Source organism: Odocoileus virginianus, chromosome 16 (genome assembly GCF_023699985.2).
Source record: "Odocoileus virginianus isolate 20LAN1187 ecotype Illinois chromosome 16, Ovbor_1.2, whole genome shotgun sequence".
NCBI classification, from domain to species: Eukaryota; Metazoa; Chordata; class Mammalia; order Artiodactyla; family Cervidae; genus Odocoileus; species Odocoileus virginianus.
In genome coordinates this window covers 17195411-17216504 of record NC_069689.1, presented here as the reverse complement: position 1 = coordinate 17216504, position 21094 = coordinate 17195411, and the positions used below count along the sequence as shown (strand labels likewise).

Below are 21094 nucleotides of genomic sequence, written 5' to 3'. Positions count from 1 at the left end.
GGAGGAGGCAGGCCGACAGGACTGCATTTCTCTGGGCAGGGCCTAGTGGGTTTGGTTCGTTTGTTTGTTTTGATGGTGAGAGTGTCAGAGGTGGCAGGAGATCTCACAGTCACAAAACCAGAGTTCTCACTGGTGACGGAGAAGAGCAGATTGAGCACCATCTCTGGAGCTGACGACTATTCAAGAATCAAAATATTCCCAGGACTGCATGACCTGGTCCTGGTCATTGGCCCAATTAGTGTCATGATGGCAGGAATAGGATTGTGGCAGGAAGCTAGGAAGCCAATATCTGGAGCAGGAGACAGACAACTTTTTTGATGGAAAAAGCCAGGGGGAACAGAGTGAGGAGCAGAAGACTCTGGGGGGGTCTCCCCCCACTTCCTCTGCAACACAGCTGATGGCCTCGGGCGTCACCGACAGAGGGAAGATCCTATAGGGGGAAATATCTCAGCAACACCAGCCCAGCGCTAAGCACACCAGCTCTGGGCTACAAGTTCAAGGGCTTGCCAGTGCTCAGCACCAAGTCCTCCAAGGTCCCGAGGACCTCGCTCTCTTCTTGCCAACCCTGGTTTGACTGGTCCATTTCCCCCTGCACCTGCTGGGATGTTGGATTCTATTTTTCAAAAGCCAGGCAAGAGATAGTTAAGCCCAGGCTGACTCACTCCCCCGTCTGCCCCTACAGCAGCAGGGGGTGGGTGGATTTAAGAGTCCCAGACAAGCCTGGAAGAAGATGCAGGCCTGGGGTTACCATGGCAATGACACTGCTGGGGTGATGTGAGGAAGTGAAGCTCTGCTATGAGGAAGGGGAGGAGAGGGGTTCAGTCACCTTGAGAGTGATGCTTCCTTGTTCTGATTAAGCTCATCTCATTCCCTCCTCTGCTCAGAAGCACTCAATAGCTCCCTATTGCCTACAGGATAAAGTTCAAATCCTTCCAACTGTAGTCAAGCACCCCCCACCCCCCACAATCTGGTCCCTGCCTGCCTCTCCTGCACCCCACCCTTCCTCTTGCCCTCACTCACCCAATGACTGCACTCATGGAAAATCTGACTGTCTTTCTAGGCTGCCCATAGCATCCCACTTTTGGGCTTCTGTCCCTTCAGATCCCTGTCACCCAGAACACTCCCTTCCCCATCTCTGAGAATTTACTAGGATTTCCAACAAGTGCCTCTTTCTCTCCCTAAGGCAGACGGTCTTCCTACCATCAGACATGGCTGCTGACATTAATCTCTGCCTCCCACTGGGTCAACACTGGCCCCTCTTAGACGGGACAACTCAGATGGAGGGCCCTGTTCACACTGCATTCTCTTCACTCACCTCGGTACCTGACCCCAGCACTGATCATCCAGTCTGGCACGTGACTCAGGCCCAACCAATGGTTGGTGACTGAATGAATGAATGGAAAAGGCCTTGAGCAAGGTCCCCATGTTATTTGTTCTGTATCACCACCCCCCGACACACCCCTGGAATTGATTGGGTAAATATTTAGTCCCGCTTCTCAGATTTCAAAAAGTCCTTTTGGAGCATTAAAAAAAAAAAAGATCTACAGGGCTGTGTATGACCCTTGTTTTGCTACTTGGGAGGCACACTGTGGGCACGAAGTTCAGTGTCGGTGGGGGGGCGGGTACGCTGGTGATTTCTGTCATTCTCTTCCAGCAGGAAGGGCACTTTGCGATGGGAGAGTAGGGGGAGACAAGGGATGTCATGAGTGTCATGGTGGAGCCTGGGGGCACGGATGCCAATGGATGGATGAATTGCCCCGCCCTCATAAGCAGATGTGGAGAGAAGCATCATGGGTTCATTTGGTTATTCATTCTCTCACTCAGCAAAGACTTACTGAGTGGGGATTGGCCACTAGCCAGGAAGACAGGGGGATTTCCTCAATGAGAGAAGAGGCACTTGAAACTTGGGCTGGGACAGAAAGGCTGCATTCCCAGCTTCTCTGTTACCTGTACTGAGGACAAGCTCTTACCTCTCCAGATTTCAGTTTCCACACCTGTAAGTGGGTACGTGATCCCACAGCATCTATAGAGGTAGGGAGCAGATGGACATAGGATCCACGGAAGATACAGGCCTGGGAACCCCTGGCTCTGATGGAGCCTGTGAACATGGGAACATGTGAAGGGCAGGAGGGTGTCTGTTCCACCCCTGGCTGCCTGGGAAGGCGAAGTGTCCTTCTCTGAGCCAGAGCAGATGTAAGCCTAATGGTTTCCATGCTCTGAGCATCTGCAACGAGCAAGGCAGAGTGACAAGTGCTTTCGGGGAGTTACCAAGAGGCCATGAGCATCTGAGTGTAGAAGCTGGACTTTGCAGCCAGAATGCCTGTGCTTGAACCTGGATTCTACCGATGACCAAGTACACGAGTTGGTTAGTGTACTAATTTTGCTCTAACAAAGAACCACAGTTGAGTGGCTTAACAACAGAAGTGTATTATTTCACCCTTCTGGAGGCCAGAAGGCCATGATCAAGGTGATGGCAGAATGGTGGTGATTCCTTCTGAGGCTATTAGGGGATCTGTCCCAGCCTCTCCCCTGGCTCCTGGGGTTTCACTGGCCATCTTTCCTTGGCTTGTAGATCTCTGTCTCATCCTCACATGGTGTTCTCCGTGTGTGGGTCTGTCCAGATCTCCCCCTTTTACAAGGACACCAGTCATACTGGACTAAAGGCCCACCCTAGTTCCGAATGACTTCACCCGAACTAATTACATCAGCAATGACCCTATTTCCAAGTCAGGTCACCTTCTGAAATTCTGGTGGTTAAGTCTTCAATTTTGAGGAGATGCAGTTGAACCTATGACCTGATGTGGGACTTGGGTGCCCCTCTGTGCCTCAGTTCTCTCGCCTGTGAAATGGAGATGAGGCACCTAAGTAGACTCTGGATGAGTTACTGTATCTAAAGCACTTACCTTTGCTGTTCCACAAATGCTCACTACTGTTATTTCATTTTATCTCTTATCACAACTCTCCCCTAGAGCAGGGTCACAACTGCACCTGCCTGCCAGAGCTGGCAGGTCGCCCGAGCAGGTAAAGTGGGCTGACAGCGATGGGGACCATGAAGGTGGAACAGTAAGAGCCCCCATTGAAAGACACTTCTGTTCCACATTGTCACACTCACTCGGGGGTGACAGAACTCCCTTCTGCCCAGGGGGAAGCTCACCTATTGGGAATAGTGCTCTTCATTGCTCTTGATGTCAATGGAAAAATAAATATAGCAAGACTTACTTAGTCCTTTAAATTCCCATATCCTAGCCACTGGCTCATCCTACCGTCTCACCCCAGTTGCTGTGGACTGAATTGTGTCCTCCAAAAGTTTGCATATTGAAGCCTGAGCCCCCAGTGCGATTGTGTTTAGAGAAAGGGCCTTTAGGGAAGTAATTAAAGTTCAGTGAGGTCTTAAAGATGGGATCCTGGTCTCATAGAACTAAGTGTGCTTATTAGAGGAAGCGACACCAGAGCTTTCTTCTTCTCTCTCCTCTTCTTTCTCTGTCCCCACACAGGCACAGAGATGGGGCATGTTAGGACTCAGCAAGAAGGCATCATCTACAAGCCAGGAAGACAGATCTCACTAGAAACGAACCCAGACATCACCTTGGTCTCGGACTTCCAGCCGCCAGAACTGAGAAACATGTTTTGTTTGTGTGAGCCCCTCCGTCTGTATGTAGTCTTTTGTTCTGGCAGCCAGAGCAGACTAATCCATGCCCTGAGACACTCTCAGAACTTTCTCTTCCAAGTGTCCCCGTCCTCAGCCCCCCTTCCTTCAGAACCCTTCTGAGTGGCAATGGGGAGTCGGGGCTTGCCCCATTCCCCAAATTCTCAAGCTAGTCCCTAGAAAGTAAGCCTGGGGCATGGTACCTGGGGTGACTCCACGGACATACACACGGGCTGGAGAAGTCTTTTCAGCATCTTGTTTAATCCCATCTTTCACTGGAAACCCGTTTTAGGGTATTGCACTAGTCTCCCCTTGCTGCCATAACCAATTATGACCAACTGAGTGGGGTGAAGCAACACAAGTTTATTCTCTTCTGGCTCTGGAGGTCAGAAGTTCAACATGGGTCTTCCTGGGCCAACATCAAGATGTCCTATGGGCAGAGTTTGCTTCTGAAGTTCCTTGGCCCAAGGCCCCACATCACATTGTTTCTTTCCTCCTGCTTCCCTGATTATGAGACTCTCAAAAGGTAACAAACACTGATTCCCTCATCTCCTCTGACTCTGCTGTCTCTCCCTCCCCGCCCCCTCATTCTGCTTCTCTGCCTCATAAAGAAGGGCCCTTATGATAACACTTAGGACTCACCTGGGAAATCCATAATAGTACTCCCCAACCCCATTTCAAGATCAATCAAAGTCCTTTTTGTTCTATCAGGTCACTGTCACAGGTTCTGGGTGTTAGGACATGGATATCTTTGGGGAACTGTTGTTATCCATACTACACAAGTTTGATGTTCTTCGGTTGCTAAGTTATGTCTAACCCTTTGCCACTCCATGGACTGTAGCCTGCCAGGCTTCTCTGTCCTCCACTATCTCCCAGAGTTTGCTCAAATACACGTCCATTGAGTCAGTGATGTTATCCAACCATCTCATCATCTGTTGTTCCCTCTCTTCTTGCCTTCAGTCTTTCCCATCATCAGGGTCTTTTCCAATGAGTCAGCTCTTTGCATCATGTGGCCAAAGTATTGGAGCTTCAGCTGGAGCGTCAGTCCTTCCAATGAATATTCAGAACTGATTTCCTTTAGGATTGACTGGTCTGATCTCCTTGTGGGGGACTGTTCTTGCAAGAGACTCTCAAACAAACACTGATTTCCTTCCTATAAAGCATAGTTTTGGAATCTCTTGGTTATGAGATGAGGGACTCTTGCTTACATCACAGGGCACAATGGATGGAAAACAAAGCCTGCACAAATGAGACCTAGTTTCCCCTTGTTAAGGCCTCTCCCTAGCAGCTGTGTGCCATTGGGCTGATCACCTACCCTCTCTCGACTTCCATCTTCTCACCGACTCCATAGGGATTCATCAGCACCCATCATACAGTGCATGGCGAAGGTAGTGAGCACACAGCAAGCACCCAATGCCAGGTAGTGACTATGCTTGTCTCTAGACTGAGGCAAAGCTCAGTATTATCCCCTTTGCAGGGTGGTTGGAAATGCTAAATTAGATAAAGGGCCAAAACTGGGTCCAAAATTATGGAGCGAGAAGGCGGATATCTCAGAGGTTGTAGAGGGACCCTGTTTGCTGAGCAGCAAGGTCACTTTCTCTGGGAAATACCCAACCCCCTGTTTCCTCTACCAACTGCACACCCCACATTTACTCACACAGCCTTCTGGGTCATGGCCACACACTGTACACCCTAGTATTTGGAAGCCCCCGGCACGGGGACATTGGCAATGAAACAAGGGTTGAGCCAACACCCCACCACTTGGAAACAGTCTTGAAAGAGTGGGGCTGAGTTTTGAAGCCCCAATATCAAGGTAGAAAAGAACAGTTCAACTGAGCCCACAGAAATCCTGGAGTCAGGCCTTTGCTTTGCAAAGAATACTGGCCTTGAAGCTGGTGGCCTGAGCACTCAGCCCCACTCTGTCCATAACTGATGCACATCTCTGAAAAGTCCCTTCATCTCTCTGAGCCTCAGTTCGGTTATTGGTGCAATAAGAGGGGTGGAGACAGTGATCCCTCATCTCAGCCATTGTGGTGGTGGTGGTGCAGTCACTAAGTCGTGTCTGATTCTTGTGATCCCACGGACTGGAGCCCACCAGGCTTCTCTGTCCCTGGGATTCTCCAGGCAAAGACCCTCTTGATACATCTCATTTCCACCAGGAGCTGGCTGTAGGGGTGCATAAACCTCGTAAGTGCACAGCCTGCATAGCGCTTGGGTTCTCACTTACCCAGATCCGCAGCAAATTGGCTGCAGGAAACACAGCGAAGAGGGGTTTGGGAGGGTGTCTCTCTCCTTGTGTCTGGACAGCTGATCACCTGTCCAGCCTGGTTCACCTGGGGTGTTTGTGCCATAGCAATTGCTGGCTGGTGCAGGGTTTTCAGGGCAGTGAGGGGGTGGTCCTGGTCAGAGCTCAGCCCTGCCAATGACTGGACAGGGAGGAGCCAGGAAAGGGGCGGAGCCAGGGGAGAGGCAGCGTCAGGGAGAGGCGGAGTCAAGGGAGGCGGAGTCAGGGGAGGGGCGGAGTCAGGGGAGGCAGGGTCAGGGGAGGCAGTCAGGGCTCTGCGTGGTCAGTGATAGAAGCTGGCTCCAGTCCAGCCAGTTCTCTACCAAGCCCGACGGACAGTCCCCTCTGTGGTCTGCACACTCGTCCCCGGACAGAGTAAGTACAGGCAATGTGAACTGAGGGCCTGTGGGGCTTGGGGTGGTGGTGGGGGAGTGGGGAATGGCTTCTGGAGTTATGGCATTTGGAGGGCTTAAAAACTCTGGAGGTGTCCCAGAGTGAGCAGGACAGTGGTGTGGAGGGAGGAAGCCAAGGCCTCTGAGACAGCAGAGATGTGTCCCCCCCCGCCCCTGCCCTCTCCCCCGCCTCTGTGTAGTCCTGGGGACAATGCTATGTCTGACTGAGCCTCAGCTTGCCCATGGATAAGATGTAAAATTATAGTACCCCTTGCAGGGTGTGATTGTGAAGATTAAATAAAGTCGTGGTTCTCACCCAAGTATGATTCTGCCTCTTGGGCACTGCTTTGTCTGGAGGCACTTTTAGTTGTCATAGTTGGAGGGGGTACTGCTGTTGGCTTCCAGGAGGAGGGGAAAGGCCAGGGATACTGTGAACACCCTACACTCCACAGGACAGCCCCCACCGCAAGGAACAATCTGGCTCCAAGTGCCAACAGTGCTGAGAAACCCTGAACTAGGTGGTGGGGACAAAACGTCTGGTACCCGGAACATGCTGGACAAACCATGGCTTCTATTGTTTTCTGTGCCTAGAATCTTTCCCCTCCAGAAATCAGGGAAAATGATCGAATACAATCTGTTTCCCTAAGATAAGGCTGACCTGCTAGGAGGTTGCCATCCAGAGTGGTGGCATCCAAATTTGGCCATTTGCTAAGTAGACAAAATGTAGACATACAGTGAGTGGAATTTTCAGTTTTTCTAAACATGAGGCTTTGGGCATGAGACACTACAGTAAAAGGGAAGCTTCTCCTCCGGGCCAGCATCCTACTGACAGATCAAGAAACCACAGCTTGAAGAATAAAGTGGGTTGGAGGGGACTTTGGGAGGTGGTGGAAGGCAGTGATGGTTTCACAGATGTGTGCTTCCCTGCTCTCCAAACTCATCAAATTGTGTACAGTAAATATGTACAGCCTTAGGCAGGTCAGTCAGACCTCAATAAAGTAGCTTTAGAAAAGAAAGAGAAAGGAAACTGAATCTGAGCTTCAATGCGGAAGTTATTCAAGGTCAGCTGGCAAGTTAGCCCCAGGAATGCCAGGGCTCAACCCTAGATGCCCAGCCTGGCTCACTTCCGTGACTCGGTGGCCAGCACGTGGTCTAACACCTCTGAATTACAGAGAAGGAGCCCAGGTCCAGCCATCCATCCACTCATCCATTCATTCCGCAGGGGTGCTGGAGCACCACCTCTTGACTGAACGTGTCATGGCAGGACCAATAGAGATGAAGGTCCTTTCTTACAAGCCCAGGTTCTAGTGGGGGAGAGGCTTGGACAAAAGAAGCCCGCAGCACACGCATATGTAATTTCACTTCTGTAATTGATGGAGCCATGACAGAAACAGTCAAAGGAGCCCTTATAAAGAATAGCAGTGGTGAGGGTATGGCCAAGTGTGGACAGGGTACTATCAAGATAAGTGGAAGCCTGGACCCAGAGAGCAGGTGGCATTGGTCAAAGAGGCGGAGAAAGGTTTCCAGGAGGGAGGGTGGAGTGTACAAGGGCCCAGGACTGGGACAGGGCTTCTGTGTTAGGAATGGAAAAACAAGATGTGTGTCCTGGGGGGCAGAGCTGGTCAGGTGCAGCTGGTGAGAGCCAGACAGAGCTGGCAGCCTCAAGGGTTATCATGAAATCACAGTTAAGTTTTACCAAGCCAGTAGGCAGCAACGATGTCCTTAGGCAAGGGAGCACTCTGCCTGTGTTTGTGACGGAAGGGAATTATTTCAGAATATACTTATGTATCTCGAATGGCTCTCAGGGGCAGGAGAAGCAGAGTCCAGGAAAAAGAGGCTTCCACTGGGATTATAGCAAGGAAAATGGGGCGAGGCAGGCAGATTTTGGAGCTGGAAACCGACAAGCCCTGCTGATGGTCTGGAGATAGGGAGGGGGGTTAAGAAAGTTCCCCAGGCCCCTAATTGCAGAAAACTCTTCCCCCTGGTCTGTAGGATCTAGGGGAAGTTATGTTTTATCTCTCCCTCTCTGCCTGGGCTCCAAGTCCCATCTCTTTTTGTGTAATTAGCAGATAGCAGACAGACCCTCCTGAGCCACACGGCTGCCTCCCACGGCTGAGTTCAAAGTCGACCTTGGTGGGACTCTGTTGCCTAACATTTGGAATAAACACCAGCAGATTTTCAGGCCGGATGGTGGGGGACCAGTGGGAGGACCGCCCAGGGCCTGCCTATCTGATGCCCAACCTCCGTCATCACAAGTCCGCTTGGTCTGGGTGCCAGGTCAGCCTGATCGATCTGCTTTCTTCCCTCTGACATGTGGGAGCATCTTTGCAGACACACTGGCGTCAGGGACCCAGGAGAGGGTCAGCCAGGCCAGGTTCTGCCGGCACGCAGTGGGGGCTGGTCTCCTGAGAGCCAGGTTCACAGAGCCTGAAGACTCTCCACTGGCTCAAGGTTGGCACAAAACTCTGTTAGCTGTATATTTGCCCCCAGAGGCCCATGAGTGCAACTGCAAAGCCTGGACTTAGAAACTAGGAAGCCTGAAATGAGCACCCCCAGGCCTCTACTTTCTCAAAAGTAACCTCTCCGACCCTCTGTTTCCTCTCCTAGAAAACTATGACAATGATTCCAACTCCACGTTGCCATAGAGGAACATAAATGAGCTATTTCAGGTGAACAGGTCAGGAGACACCTGGAAATCAGAAGGGGGGGGGGGCAGTGTGTCACCCTCATAAAGCGGAGCCAAGAGGCAGCTTGTACACCAGGTGGAGTCTGGATTTTAACCCAGACCCGTTACTCACTGGCTAGAACAAACCATCCCATTTTGCTAAGCCTCAGTTTGTTGCTCTTGTTTAGTTGTTAAGTCAGATCCAACTCTTTTGTGACCCCGTGGACTGTCACCTGCCAGGCTCCTCTGTCCATGGGATTTCCCAAACAAGAATACTGGAGTGGATTGCCATTTCCTTCTTCAAGGGATCTATCCAACCCTGGAATTAAACCCACGTCTCCTGCATTGGTAGGCAGATTCTTTACCGTTGAGCCATCAGAGAAGACTCAGTTTATTTGGCTGTAAAATAATGGTACTTTTGGTAAAGATGAAATGCAGTTATATTTATAGAGTGTTTAATCAGTCCTTAATAAATAGTGGCATCAATAAGAGGGAGAGAGCTCAATGGAGCAAGGTTTTCTGGGCCCCAAACCTGAAGCCCAGTGGAGCCTGAGAGAAGCGGCTCTAGTCCATCAGATTGCGGGTGTTTCAGAGGGGCGGCCAGTGGTGGGGCCACAGCACCAGACCTCCAGGCCTGAGAGGGGAAGGGCCTGGCCCAAGGTCACCAGGCCGTTGGCAGGGACAGGAGGATGGGAGGTTGGAACTCTCACTCCTGCTCCCTGACTAGCTGCCCCTTCCAAGCAGGAAACTCCTCTGTGGCCTGTAACTATTCTTTGAAAGCATTTCTTTTGTGGTCATTATCAGCTCGGTGTTAATCTGTGTGTGGGTGTAGGGGGAAGGTTGAACTGAGTTGCTTCTTAAGCAGCATCCTGCTACATTGATGCTTCTAACGCTCTGCGGACTAAGGGACACAGTGCTCACGCCACCCACCCATGCTCCTTGAAGACCTTCGTGAAGGTCACTCTCAAAGTGGGAACAAAAAGGGAGTGTCAGCATGAGAAGCCGGGACTGCTTCTTATTTATCTTTGTATTTGGCTGCCTTGGGGAATGCAGGATCTTTGTTACATCCTCTGGGTCCTTCGATGTGGCTCACAGACCCTCTAATAGGGGCACCTGGGTTCAATAGTTGTGGAGCATAGGCTTGGTTTTTCTGTAGCATGTGGAGTCTTAATTCCCTGACCATAGATTGAACCCATGTCCCCTTCACTGCAAGGCAAATTTGTGACCACTGGGCCACCAGCGGAGTCCCCAGACTCTCTCTCAATTCTCTGCAGAGGCAGAGAATACAACATTGGAAGGCTGTGACACAGGCAAGGGAGGACCAGGGATCTGGGGAACTGAATGGTGTGGTGGTTCAGAGCATGAGCTTTCAGGGTCCGAACTGGGTCTGAGCCCAAGCTTTGCCACTACTAGCAAGTGACTCAAACTCTCTGAGCTTCAGATGACCCATCTGTAAAATGAAGCTGATCTTGTGGCTTCGGCCTGCACTGTCTTGGAGCAGGGCTTGGGTTCACAACCAGAGACTGAGGCCAGGTCACGGTGGAGAGAGCACCAGATCCTAGCCACTAGAGCAGTGGTCAGTGACAAGGCCCTGCCCTTCTGCTTTGCAAAAAAGAATTCTCACAAAATGGAAAGTAGTGAAACAAGTGAAGTATTTATTAGGAGGAAAAGGAGTCCTATACGTGTGGATAGACACAGGGGCAAACTCAGAGAGAGAGAGTCGCTGAGTTTCACCCTTGTGGCAGTTTGAATTACTTTTATGGGGCATTGCTCTCAGGTTTCCTTTGGCCAACCAGTTTGATTTCATAGTCCATGTTTGGTATAGCTCAGGATCCGCCCATGTGTGCACATGCATCTCTTAGCCAAGATGGGTCCCACCAAGGAGACTCATGGGTAGAGCTTTTCTTGACATCACTCCTTGGCCCTCCAAGGAGCCTGTCTGGGCATGTGTGGTCAGGGAGGTCTCCTGACTTCAAGAAAGAGAAATATGTGTTTTCTGGGTAGGGTACAGTCTGCTCCCTTAATTTTCCTGCTATTCTTGTCTTGGAGTTTCAGTCCACAGAAAATGAATCTCCAATCATTTTTCCCCTGGGGGTCCATCCACCTCCTGCCTCATAGCCCATAGTCGAACCTGCCGCCACGGGTGTGTGCAAGGCTAAAGGAACTGATGTTTGTTGAGGCATCGCAGCACCCAGCAGTGACAGGTGCTGGCAATGGGCCTGGGCCTCCCATGGGCATGGGGACCTCTGAAGCCCCTGTATTTGGTTCAGGGTCACTAGAGGTTCAGCGAACATCCTACATGAACTTCCTTTGTGGGCTCAGGTGTAATTTATTTTTTTGATCATTTTTGAGTTTGTTTTTGATCATGTGAGTAGTAGATTTATTTATTTAAACTGACACGCATTCCATAGACAGATTGTGGTTTGTCTCAGAAAATGAGAACAGCCCTAGTAGAAATGTAATCCACAGAGTGTGGGCCATCTCAGAAGGCGAGAGGCCCTCGGGTGCAATCTGGAGGCCAGGGGTGCTGAGTGTGACTTGCTTGCGTCTGTTAGTTTCATTCAGACAAAGACAGGAAGGTCTGCAGACCCCCAGGCTCACTGGTGTCCTCCCTCCAGCCACGTCTAATGCAGCGGTGGGGGGCCCTTTGGAGTTTGGCTTTGCGTGGGTCTGTGACTCTGTGGCCGTGCTCGCTCTGAGCCTGGGGGGCCTGATGACATGGTGTCCACGGAGGGGGGAGGGCACAGCTAGCTGAAGGGGGTGCACACCGGGCCATCGTGGAAATCAGTTGTCTGGCAGCCACCGGGCTCCTGTGAGAGCATGTGTGTGAAAGCGTGTGCCCCGCTGTACAGTCGGGGAAGCGGGGTTCTCCAGTGGGGCTTTGATCCATCACGGCCACACCGCCAGCTCACACTTGGATAGCATGTCTACATCAGGCCTGGTTCCAAGCCATTGCTTATGTGGACTCCTTAAAGCCTTAGCCACCCCTGGTGCGGGTTCTGTCCTGACCGCTGTCTATAGATGGGGCAGCGACACGGGTGTGACTGACTTGCTCCAAATCACACTTGGAGGGAGCAGAGAGGCTGGAATTTGAACCCAGACTGCTGCCAGTAGAGTCTGTGCTGTTCACAGTGGGTGGAAGGAGGGCTTTAGGAGGCTGGGGCACAGGAACAGTTTCTGGGTGGACAGCGGGAGTCTAGGTAGGTGGCAGGAGAGACTGAGGGTGGAGGACAAGGTCAGAATGATGGCAAAGCCCCAGGGCCCACCTCAGAGTCTTAGAGAGATGAGAGGTGAGGGCCTCCTATCTGGGGGAGGCAAAGAAGAGTGCCAGGGGTGGGGGTGGGGTCAAACAACACATGTTCATGGTCTCACAGTCCTGGAGGCTGGATGGCCAAGGTCAAGGCATTGGCAGGGCGGGTTCCTCCTGGGGCCTCGCTGCTTGGCTTGTCTGTGACTGTCTCCTTCCCCTCCTCCTCCCTGTGTCCCCATGTTCCTTGTGTGGTCACCCCTCAATCTGCGTGTGTCTGTGTCCCAGTCTCCTTTTTTAAAACCCTTGATTATTTTAAATTGAGTGATGATTGCTTCACAATATTGGGTTGATTTCTGTCAGTACATCAGCATGAATCAGCCATAGGTATACATATGTGCCCTCCTTCTTGAAGCTCCGTCCCATCTCCCACCCTTTTCCAGCCCTCCAGGTTGTTACGGAGTCCCAGTTTGAGTTCCCTGAGTCACACAACAAATTTTCATTGGCTATTTTCCATATGTTAGTGTATTTGCTTCCATGCTGTTCTCTCCATTCATCTCACCCTCTCCTTCCTCTCCCACACCCTTGTCCATAAATCTGTTCTCTAATCTCCTTTTCTTTCAAGGACTCCTGTCACACGGGATCAGGGCTGCTTTAAAGACCTCATTTTAACTTAACTGCCTCTTAAAGGCCCTGTCTCCAAACGCAGTCACATTCGGAGGTCTTGGGGTTCAGGATGTCAGTGTATGGACTTGGGGGGCACAATTCAGCCCAACACAGAAGAAGAGGGAGGTCTGGGAGCTCACAAGTGTGTATGTTAGTCGCTCAGTCATGCCCAGCTCTTTGCGACCCTGTGGACTGCAGCCCACCAGGTTCCTCTGTCCATGGGACTTTCCAGGCAAGGATACTGGAGTGGTTTGCCATTTCCTTCTCCAGAGGATTTTCCCGACCCAGGGATTGAACCTGGGTCTCCGGCACTGCAGGCAGATTCTTTACTGACTGAGCCACCAGGGAAGGCCTGGGAGCTCACAGGAAGAGGACAGAATTTCCTCAAGGGAGGAAGGTGCCTCTGATGAAGGACTGGGTGGCTTTGTGGGGGCCCAGAGCAGCCCCTGGGGAAGGAGAGGGAGACTGACGGTATCCTGCGTTCACGCATGAAGCACAGGAGTCTGGCTTCATCCAGGAGCCACCACCTGGATGCTCCGAGTGAGCAGGGACAAATGCAGTAGGGTGGATGAGACCAGGAGTAGCAGCTACCCTGAGCTCATAGAAGGAAACGAGGTCTTGCAAATGCTCCGCCCCGGCAAGAAAGTGAGGGATAGGGTCATTGAGGGATACAGGCTGCTCGGCTCTGGTAACCTCGGAGCTGCTAAGCAGGCAGACTCCTCAGTCCCCTGTGATGGGTACTTCCCTATGGAGGAGAAGCGTCTTCTTGCTCGGTACCCACAGGCGTCTCACTCCTCCGCCTTGTGCTGCCTCTCCCTGCCACAGATACCCACGCCCCCGAGTCTCTGTCCTTCCGCCCCTCTGGTGCTCTCTAAAACCTCACTCCCTCCCGGCCGCTGGGGTTCATCATCGCCCACAGAGGCTGCTGGTGGGCACTGCCGCCCCCTTCGGAAGGTCAGCCCTGCCCCTAATCTTCCGATCTTCTCTCAGAGAGGAGTCCCTGGCCGCCCACCCTCTCTGAGGTCATCTTCTCACTCTCCCTTTCAGAACGAGGGGTTAGCCACGATGCGTCTCTGTCTCTTCCTGTGCCTGATGCTCCTCGGGCCGCGGATGGCCACCCTCCGGCGCCCCCAAAAGAAGAAAATCCAGGAGCTGCCGCCGGCGGTTACCACGGCGCCGCCGGGCAGCGGGGACTTTGTCTTCGACCTCTATAGGACCCTGGCCGCAGCCACCCCCGACCGGAACATCTTCTTCTCCCCTCTGAGCATCTCCGTGAGCCTGGCCATGCTCTCCCTGGGAGCTCGGTCTAACACGAAGGCGCAGATCCTGGAAGGCCTGGGCATCTGCCCGGGGGAAGGCTCGGAGGAGGAGCTCCACGGCGCCTCCCAGCGGCTGCTGCGCGAGCTCCAACAGCCCCAAGACAGCGTCCAGCTCAGCTTGGGCAGCGCCCTGTTCACCAAGCCCACGTTGCCCATCCAGGAGGCCTTCCTGGGCGCCTTGAGGACGCTGTACCTGGCAGACACTTTCCCCACGGACTTTGAGGACCCCGAAGGGGCCAAGAAGAAGATCAACGATTACGTGGCAAAGCAAACGAAAGGAAAGATTGTGGACTTGATTAAGAGCCTGGATGGCACCCAGGTCATGGTCATGGTGAATTACATTTTCTTTAAAGGTAAGACCCTTGGGCTTGAATCTGAACTTTCTCTTTGCAGATGCTTTTTGTCAAAAGCAAACAAGCAAAACAAAAGAACCCCAATCCCTCCAAAACAAAACAAAAGACGAAACAAAACCAGTTCCCACACACATAAAAGAGTGGGAGTGGCTTTAGTCCTCTGTGGTCCCTGGTGATAGAGTGAAGTCAATAGTCAGCCAGGTGAGGTGATGTCTTCTTAGCCTTCTTAGTGCGTATGTGTGTGTTTAGTCGCTTCAGTTGTGTTAGACTCTGTGTAGCCTGCCAGGCTCCTCTGTTCATGGGATTCTACAGACAAGAATACCAGAGTGGGTTGCCATGCCCTCCTCCAGGGGATCTTCCCAACCCAGGGACTGAATCTGCATCTCCTGCATTGCAGGCAGATTCTTTACTGCTGAGCCACCAGGGAAGCCCCTCTGAGAGCCTAAGGTGATATGAAGAGCCTGATGCTGTTTCCTCCACTGGGGAAAAGCTGGTTCCTATTTGGGCCCCCGGGAACACTTAAAACCACAGCATTCCCATAAACTCTGAAGCATGAGTTTGTCAAGGCCACAATGCCAAAGAACGGACACCATGGCTACTCAGGGCAGGACTGTGGGCCTTAGAAGGGACCTAGAGGGCTTTTGCCAGCTCCTCTGACGTACCCACATCCTCACCTCTGTGCCCTCTTAGGAGCTGTTTCCTTAGCCCAGAAATTCTGGGACAAGAACCTATTCCTCTGAATTGCCTTCTCTCCCCTACTTGAGTGTCAGTCTCCCCATCTTTGTCTCCCTGGCATTTCTTGTAAATATCCCTACTCATCTCAGCTTGTATGCCTGCTTCTCCTTCTAGATGCTGAGTCCCTGAGCACCCTGGATGGGCCTGACTGAGGATAGAGAGGGGAGGGGGGAGAAAGGGAAAGAGGAAACTGGTTAAATTGTTACCCAAACCCCCTTCCTGTGGTCACAGAGCGTGAGGGTCAAGCTTGCCTTCTAAGATTTCTTGCCCTCATGTCCAGGGCTAGGCTTCAGAGGACAGCTGTGAAGTAAGCTAAGTGGCCCATGGGAGTTGGATCTATATTTGATAACTACTAAGAAGATGAAAGCAATGACTTGTGTCACTTTGAACAAAATATCCCATATGAAACAGACAGAGCAAGAAGCATAACCAAAGACTCCCCAGCAGGAAAAATCATGTTTTTTCCAGGACGCTTATGGACTTTCTTCCAAACCTAGATTGAAATTCAATATTGGGAAAAGAGTGGAAAAGAGAAGAGTTCACCCTCTTCACTGGGATATTTGAGCTTGAGTAGCAACATCAGAGAATCAGACAAACAGCATTTAGGGTAAAGGGTGTCTGAAGACAAGAAAACCAACCTCCTTGTTTTGCAGATGTGGGAGGATAGCTCCACAAAGTTCTAGTCTGTCCCCTGAATTGGGAAGGGGCTTGTCTTTATATTAAAGAGGTTTGACCGTCACTTCTCCCAGTGATACTGCTCTGAAGAGGATGTTTTCTGGTAGGTTTACTGTGAGCACACTTTTCATTGATGGCTGACAATTTCTAATTCCTTTTCCATTTTAATCTGTAGCTAAGTGGGAGACTAGCTTCAACCTCAAAAGCACCCACGAGCAGGACTTCTATGTGACCCCGGAGACGGTGGTGCGGGTCCCCATGATGAAACAACAGGACCAGTTTTACTACATCCTGGACCGAAACCTCTCCTGCAAGGTGGTGGGTGTCCCCTACCAAGGGAACGCCACTGCCTTCTTCATTCTCCCCCACGAGGGGGAAATGGAGCAGGTGGAAAATGGCCTGAAGGAAAAAACACTGAAGAAGTGGCTCAGGATGCCCATGAAGAGGTATTCTTCACACTGCTCTGGGGCCAGCCTGCTGCTGCACACCCACAGGGCCACACAGCAGTGGTGGGAGGACTCACCTGGCCCAGGAACTGCCTCCACGCCCTGAAGCATCATGTGAAGGCCCAACTCTGGGGCCTGAGTCAGCTAGCTGGAGGGAGCAGGGCTGGAAGCTGTGTTTTCTGGTGGGATCTTCCGAGTAGGCAGTGGCCACTGGGAACAACTCAGGTCCAAGTCCAGAGTTGGATAGGTTCCATTCTAGGCAACAGGCTGGGGGAGCATTAGGAAACCTAGAGATAGCAGGAATATGAGCCAGTGCTCTAGGAGAGTCTAAGAAAAGGTCCTCTTCTCTTTCCAGGCGGCTTGAGCTTTATCTTCCCAAGTTCTCCATCGAGGGCTCCTATCAGCTGGAGGAAGTCCTCCCCAAGCTGGGGATCAGAGACATCTTCACCTCCGATGCCGACCTGACTGGCATCTCTAACCACTCCACCATCCGGGTGTCTGAGGTGAGCCCAGAAGCTCCTGAGCACCTGCTTCCAGAAATTTCTATCCTTTTCTGTTATATTCTATTCCATTCTATTCACCCCATCCCTCATTCTAAATTCTTTCCCTCTCTCTCTCATCTTTTCCCTCAAGAAGCAAAGGTTTCACTTTGCCTCTTGTCCTCTGAGCAATGGGAAGCTGTATTCAGCACCGTGTCTTGCAGAAAGGTGTCTTAAGCAATCAAACCTAAGAATCAGATGCTGACTCCTTCACTTACTGTGTGACCTCTAGCAATTACTGGACCTCTCTGAGCCTTCTTTCTCTCTATAAACCCAGAGAGTCACACCCTTGCTCTGAGAGGCAGTGAGAATTCAATGAAAGACACGTGTGCACTCACCTCTAAGCCCTGGGGGCACAGTAGTTGTTCAGTCATCTCATCTCCTATCTGCTTCATGGCTCAGGAGCACAGACTCGGATGGTGGTGCCATCGGCTGGAGCTTGGCTGTTTCCCCCGATGGCATCTCCCTGCCCCTGGTGGCTCCGTGACGCCTGATGTCTCCTCCATAGATGGTGCACAAAGCCGTGGTGGAGGTGGATGAGTCTGGAACCCAAGCAGCTGCAGCCACTGGGACGGTCATCACGTTCAAATCTGCCCGACTGGGCTCTCAAAGGGTAGTCTTCAATAGGCCCTTTCTGATGCTCATTGTGGAGAATAGCAAACACATCCTTTTCTTCGGCAAAGTGACTCGCCCTTGAGATGAGGATTTCTCATGGGCCTCCATAGTGGATGATGAGCATGCATGATGGCTGTCTGTCTGCTGGGAGCTGCTGATTTACACAGATTTGACTGACTAATGAGACTCCTACAAATCATAATATTAAGAATATCATCAAAATACTAATGACTGCTTCTTTTCATATGATTGCAAGACATAGGTGCCTTGGAGAACATTTGGTTTTTGCCCCTGCCTTTCATCAGTGGAGAACACTGATGAGGCCCAGAGAGGTTAGTTGACTTTCCCAAGGTCACACAGCATGTTAGTGGCAGAGAGAAGCCCAGAATCTAACTGCCTGTTACCCAGCCCCAAACCACCAATTTCTGTAGGAGCATTGTTCCAGTAGCTATTTCCAACAGGAAATGTATCCCTAAGCCTAGCTTCCCACCTGTTGGCAGTACCAGCTATCAGTTCATCATGGCTTGGGAAAAACTTGCGGGATGGGAGTATGAAATCAGGCTTCTGTTCCAGTTGTGTGACTTTGGGTAATACTGTCCCTCTCTGGACTTTGGTTTCCCCAAGTCAGGTCAGGGACTGAAGAATCCTTGAAATCAAATAAAAAGGCTAGAATATTCCCCACCAATCACTGTTAATATCAATGCATTTAAGTTCCACTCATCTTTTAAGAAAAGCAGGTGGACAGCAGGGTAGATATGGCCAACCCAGGATTGTACTGTCCTGTGGGTTAAGTTACAACCACGTGGGCTTGGCTGGGTGTGGAAGAATAGAGGCCTGACGCAAATACTAGAGTATCATTTGAAGACCCTGATGACTAACCATGGATTTTAGTGTCAGCAATAACAATAAAGCATTTTGCAAATACTGGGTGTCGTTGTCTTTCTGGAGGTAGTGCTGGGAATGGCGACATTCCTAGCTTACCATATTCTAGGACCAGTACTAGCTGCTTCACCTGAATGGTTAGACGTACCCCGCACAATATCCTTTACCAGGCCCCACTCCTCTTACTCCCATTTTACAGATGGGGAAGGTGAGCCTTGTTGGAAACAGGTAATCTCTCCAATCCTGCAGCTCCTTGGTGGTGGAGGCAGGATTGGACCCTGGGAGTGTGGCCTCAGGACCTCCCTCTCAGCCGTGGGCTCTGCTGCAGAGTAGACATGACCCGGAAACAAAAGCACAGGTCAAGTGCGTCAGGGCACCAGATCCGCTGTCACCCGGGTAGGCTCAGTCTCCTCCTTCATGAGACCCATCACGCTTCCCCATCTGTCAAATGAAGGGGATCAGGCACATTCAAGCATCAGGGGATGAATGAGTGAAGCAGTCCTTCACTTAGTCTCAGATGGTCCCCTAATTCGCTGCCCCCAGGTCTGACCCGTGAGTGCCTGTCACCCCACCTTGCATGCCCGCGGCTTGCTTTTCATGAGCCTGTGCATAGGACTCTGACACCAGACCCTAGCCTCTGTGGCAGGTGTGTGCGCCTTAGAACTAAGGTCAGAACCCCGAGCTTTGACCATCCCCTGATGTATGAGCGCTTATTATGTGCCAGCCACACTTTGCATCTGTGATCTCTGATCCTTCGACAACCCTGCATGCCTATCCGAGTCCCCATCTCACAGAGGCCAGCCTGAGTGCATGCCCAGAGCCCTCCAGTGAGAGGCCCAGGCTCGGGGACCCAGATGGCTTGAGTATCAGCTGGCGGCAGGGCAGATGCTGCAGCCAGCACCAGGCGGCTTGTCCTTGTGTGTGCGCCTCAGGCTTGGGAAGCTAGGGAGGACGGGGCCTCTTCGTGGGGCCTGACCTATTCCTGGGTGCCTTTTCCTTTGGTAATACCTGGTCTTTTTTGGGCAAATATTTCTCTCAGCGTTTACTCAGCCGGTCCAAGGACAGGGGGAGGCCCTGACTGTACCACATGTGTCAGGCCAAGGTCCAGCGCTGTCTAAAGTTCACTCAGCAAATAGTCACTAAATGCCCCCATGTGGGGGACCGGCCCGGGCTCGGGGCAGCTGATTTGGGGTGACCTGGAGGGAAAGTCTGAGCTGGGAGTCAGCACCGCCCATGTAAGTCAATTGTCTCACCATCCTGGCATGGACAGATTGATAGAGCAACTCAGACAGAGAGAGAGAGGGTGAAGTTCTGAGAGAGATCTTTTTGCCAAAGAAGTGACCTGAAGTGCGCAGATAGGGCTTCACGGGCAGCAGATTTGGGTCCGGGGCTGGGCCATCTGGCCGGGGGAACAGCTGGAGCGGAGTGTGGCTGAGGAAGCTGCAGTGTGCACGGGAGATGCTGTCGGCTTCAGCTTGGACCAGCGCAGCCACGGGAAGGAGAGCAAGGAGGGAAGAGGGGGCGATGCTTGTGGTCCAGGGACAGGGACCCTGGACACTTCTCTCTCATCCTCATCTTCAGGGTGGTTTGGCCATCCTCACCACACCTAAGTCACTCCCTGGACCCCTTCCGGCCCCTCGCTCTTCCATCTGTGTCTGTAGATGCCTCCTCACTCAGCCCTTTAGTGGGTGTGCTCACACCCATCCACACCTGCTCCTCCATCAACCCCACCAGACCTGTCTTATGGCTGCCTGCATTATAGGCTTGGCTGTCCCCCTCTGGGGCCTTCCAGGCTGGCACTAGTGGTAAAGAACCCACCTGCCAATGCTGGAGATGTAAGAGACGCAGGTTCGACCCCTGGTTCGGGAAGATCCCCTGGAGGAGGGCATGGCAACACACTCCAGTATTCTTGCCTGGAGAATCCCTTGGACAGAGGAGCCTTTCAGGCTACAGTCCACAGGATTGCAAAGAACCAGACACGACTGAAGCGACTAAGCATGCACACATGGTTGCCATAACAAAATCCCACAGACGGGGCAGCTTGACAACCGACATGTATTATCTTTCTGTCCTAGAGGCTGGAAGTCTGAGATCAGGTGTCTTCAGGGCTGATTCTGTTTGAGGGCTCCCTTTCGTGTTTGCAGATGGCAGTCTTCTCTCTGTGTCCCATGGGCTTCACTGAGCGTGTGTGTCTTAATCTTCTCCCCTCCCAATCTCCATCAGGCATATGGGAGGGTAGAAGTGCTATTCGCTCAGTTCTGTCTGACTCTTTGCAACCCCATGGTCTGTCCATGGGATTCTCCAGGCAAGAATATTGGAGTGGGTAGCCATTTCCTTCTCCAGAGGATCTTCCCAACCCAGGGATTGAACCCAGGTCTCCTGCACTGCAGGCATTTTCTTTACCATCTGAGCTACCAGGGAAGCCCATATTGGATGGGGACCCACCTTAATTTTAACTTAATCACTCTTTTGAAGATGCCACCTTTGAATATAGTCACATTCTGAGGTACTGGGGTTAGGGCTTCAGCATGTGAACTGGGAGGGGGACACAATCCAAGCCACAGCAGTCACCCATCTTTAGCTCCTTGGCCACTGTTGCCAAATTCACTGCTCTTCTTAGGAACCCATGT

General features: G+C 51.8%; 1 protein-coding gene and 1 long non-coding RNA gene across 3 annotated transcripts; one reads left to right on the top strand and one right to left on the bottom strand.

The window, feature by feature from the left end:
* Window positions 1–3989: 3989 nt before the first annotated feature.
* Window positions 3990–5998, bottom strand: LOC139038699 (uncharacterized). The gene is made up of 2 exons (XR_011491773.1): window positions 5874–5998; window positions 3990–5090 (listed from the first exon to the last, which is right to left on the bottom strand). It is a non-coding gene; the product is annotated as an uncharacterized lncRNA (long non-coding RNA).
* A 172-nt stretch (window positions 5999–6170) lies between these two features.
* On the top strand, window positions 6171–18506 carry SERPINA5 (serpin family A member 5). Of its 2 annotated transcripts, XM_020899156.2 has the most exons (6): window positions 6171–6305; window positions 8930–8999; window positions 13948–14572; window positions 16158–16428; window positions 16784–16931; window positions 17476–18506. In XM_020899156.2, exons 3-6 carry the CDS (start codon window positions 13966–13968, stop codon window positions 17662–17664), a joined length of 1215 nt encoding a protein of 404 aa, XP_020754815.2. In that variant the 5' UTR covers window positions 6171–6305; window positions 8930–8999; window positions 13948–13965; the 3' UTR covers window positions 17665–18506. The 2 variants fall into 2 exon arrangements, with proteins under 2 accessions (XP_020754815.2, XP_020754814.2); XM_020899155.2 differs by lacking the exon at window positions 8930–8999.
* The last annotated feature ends 2588 nt before the right edge of the window (window positions 18507–21094 follow it).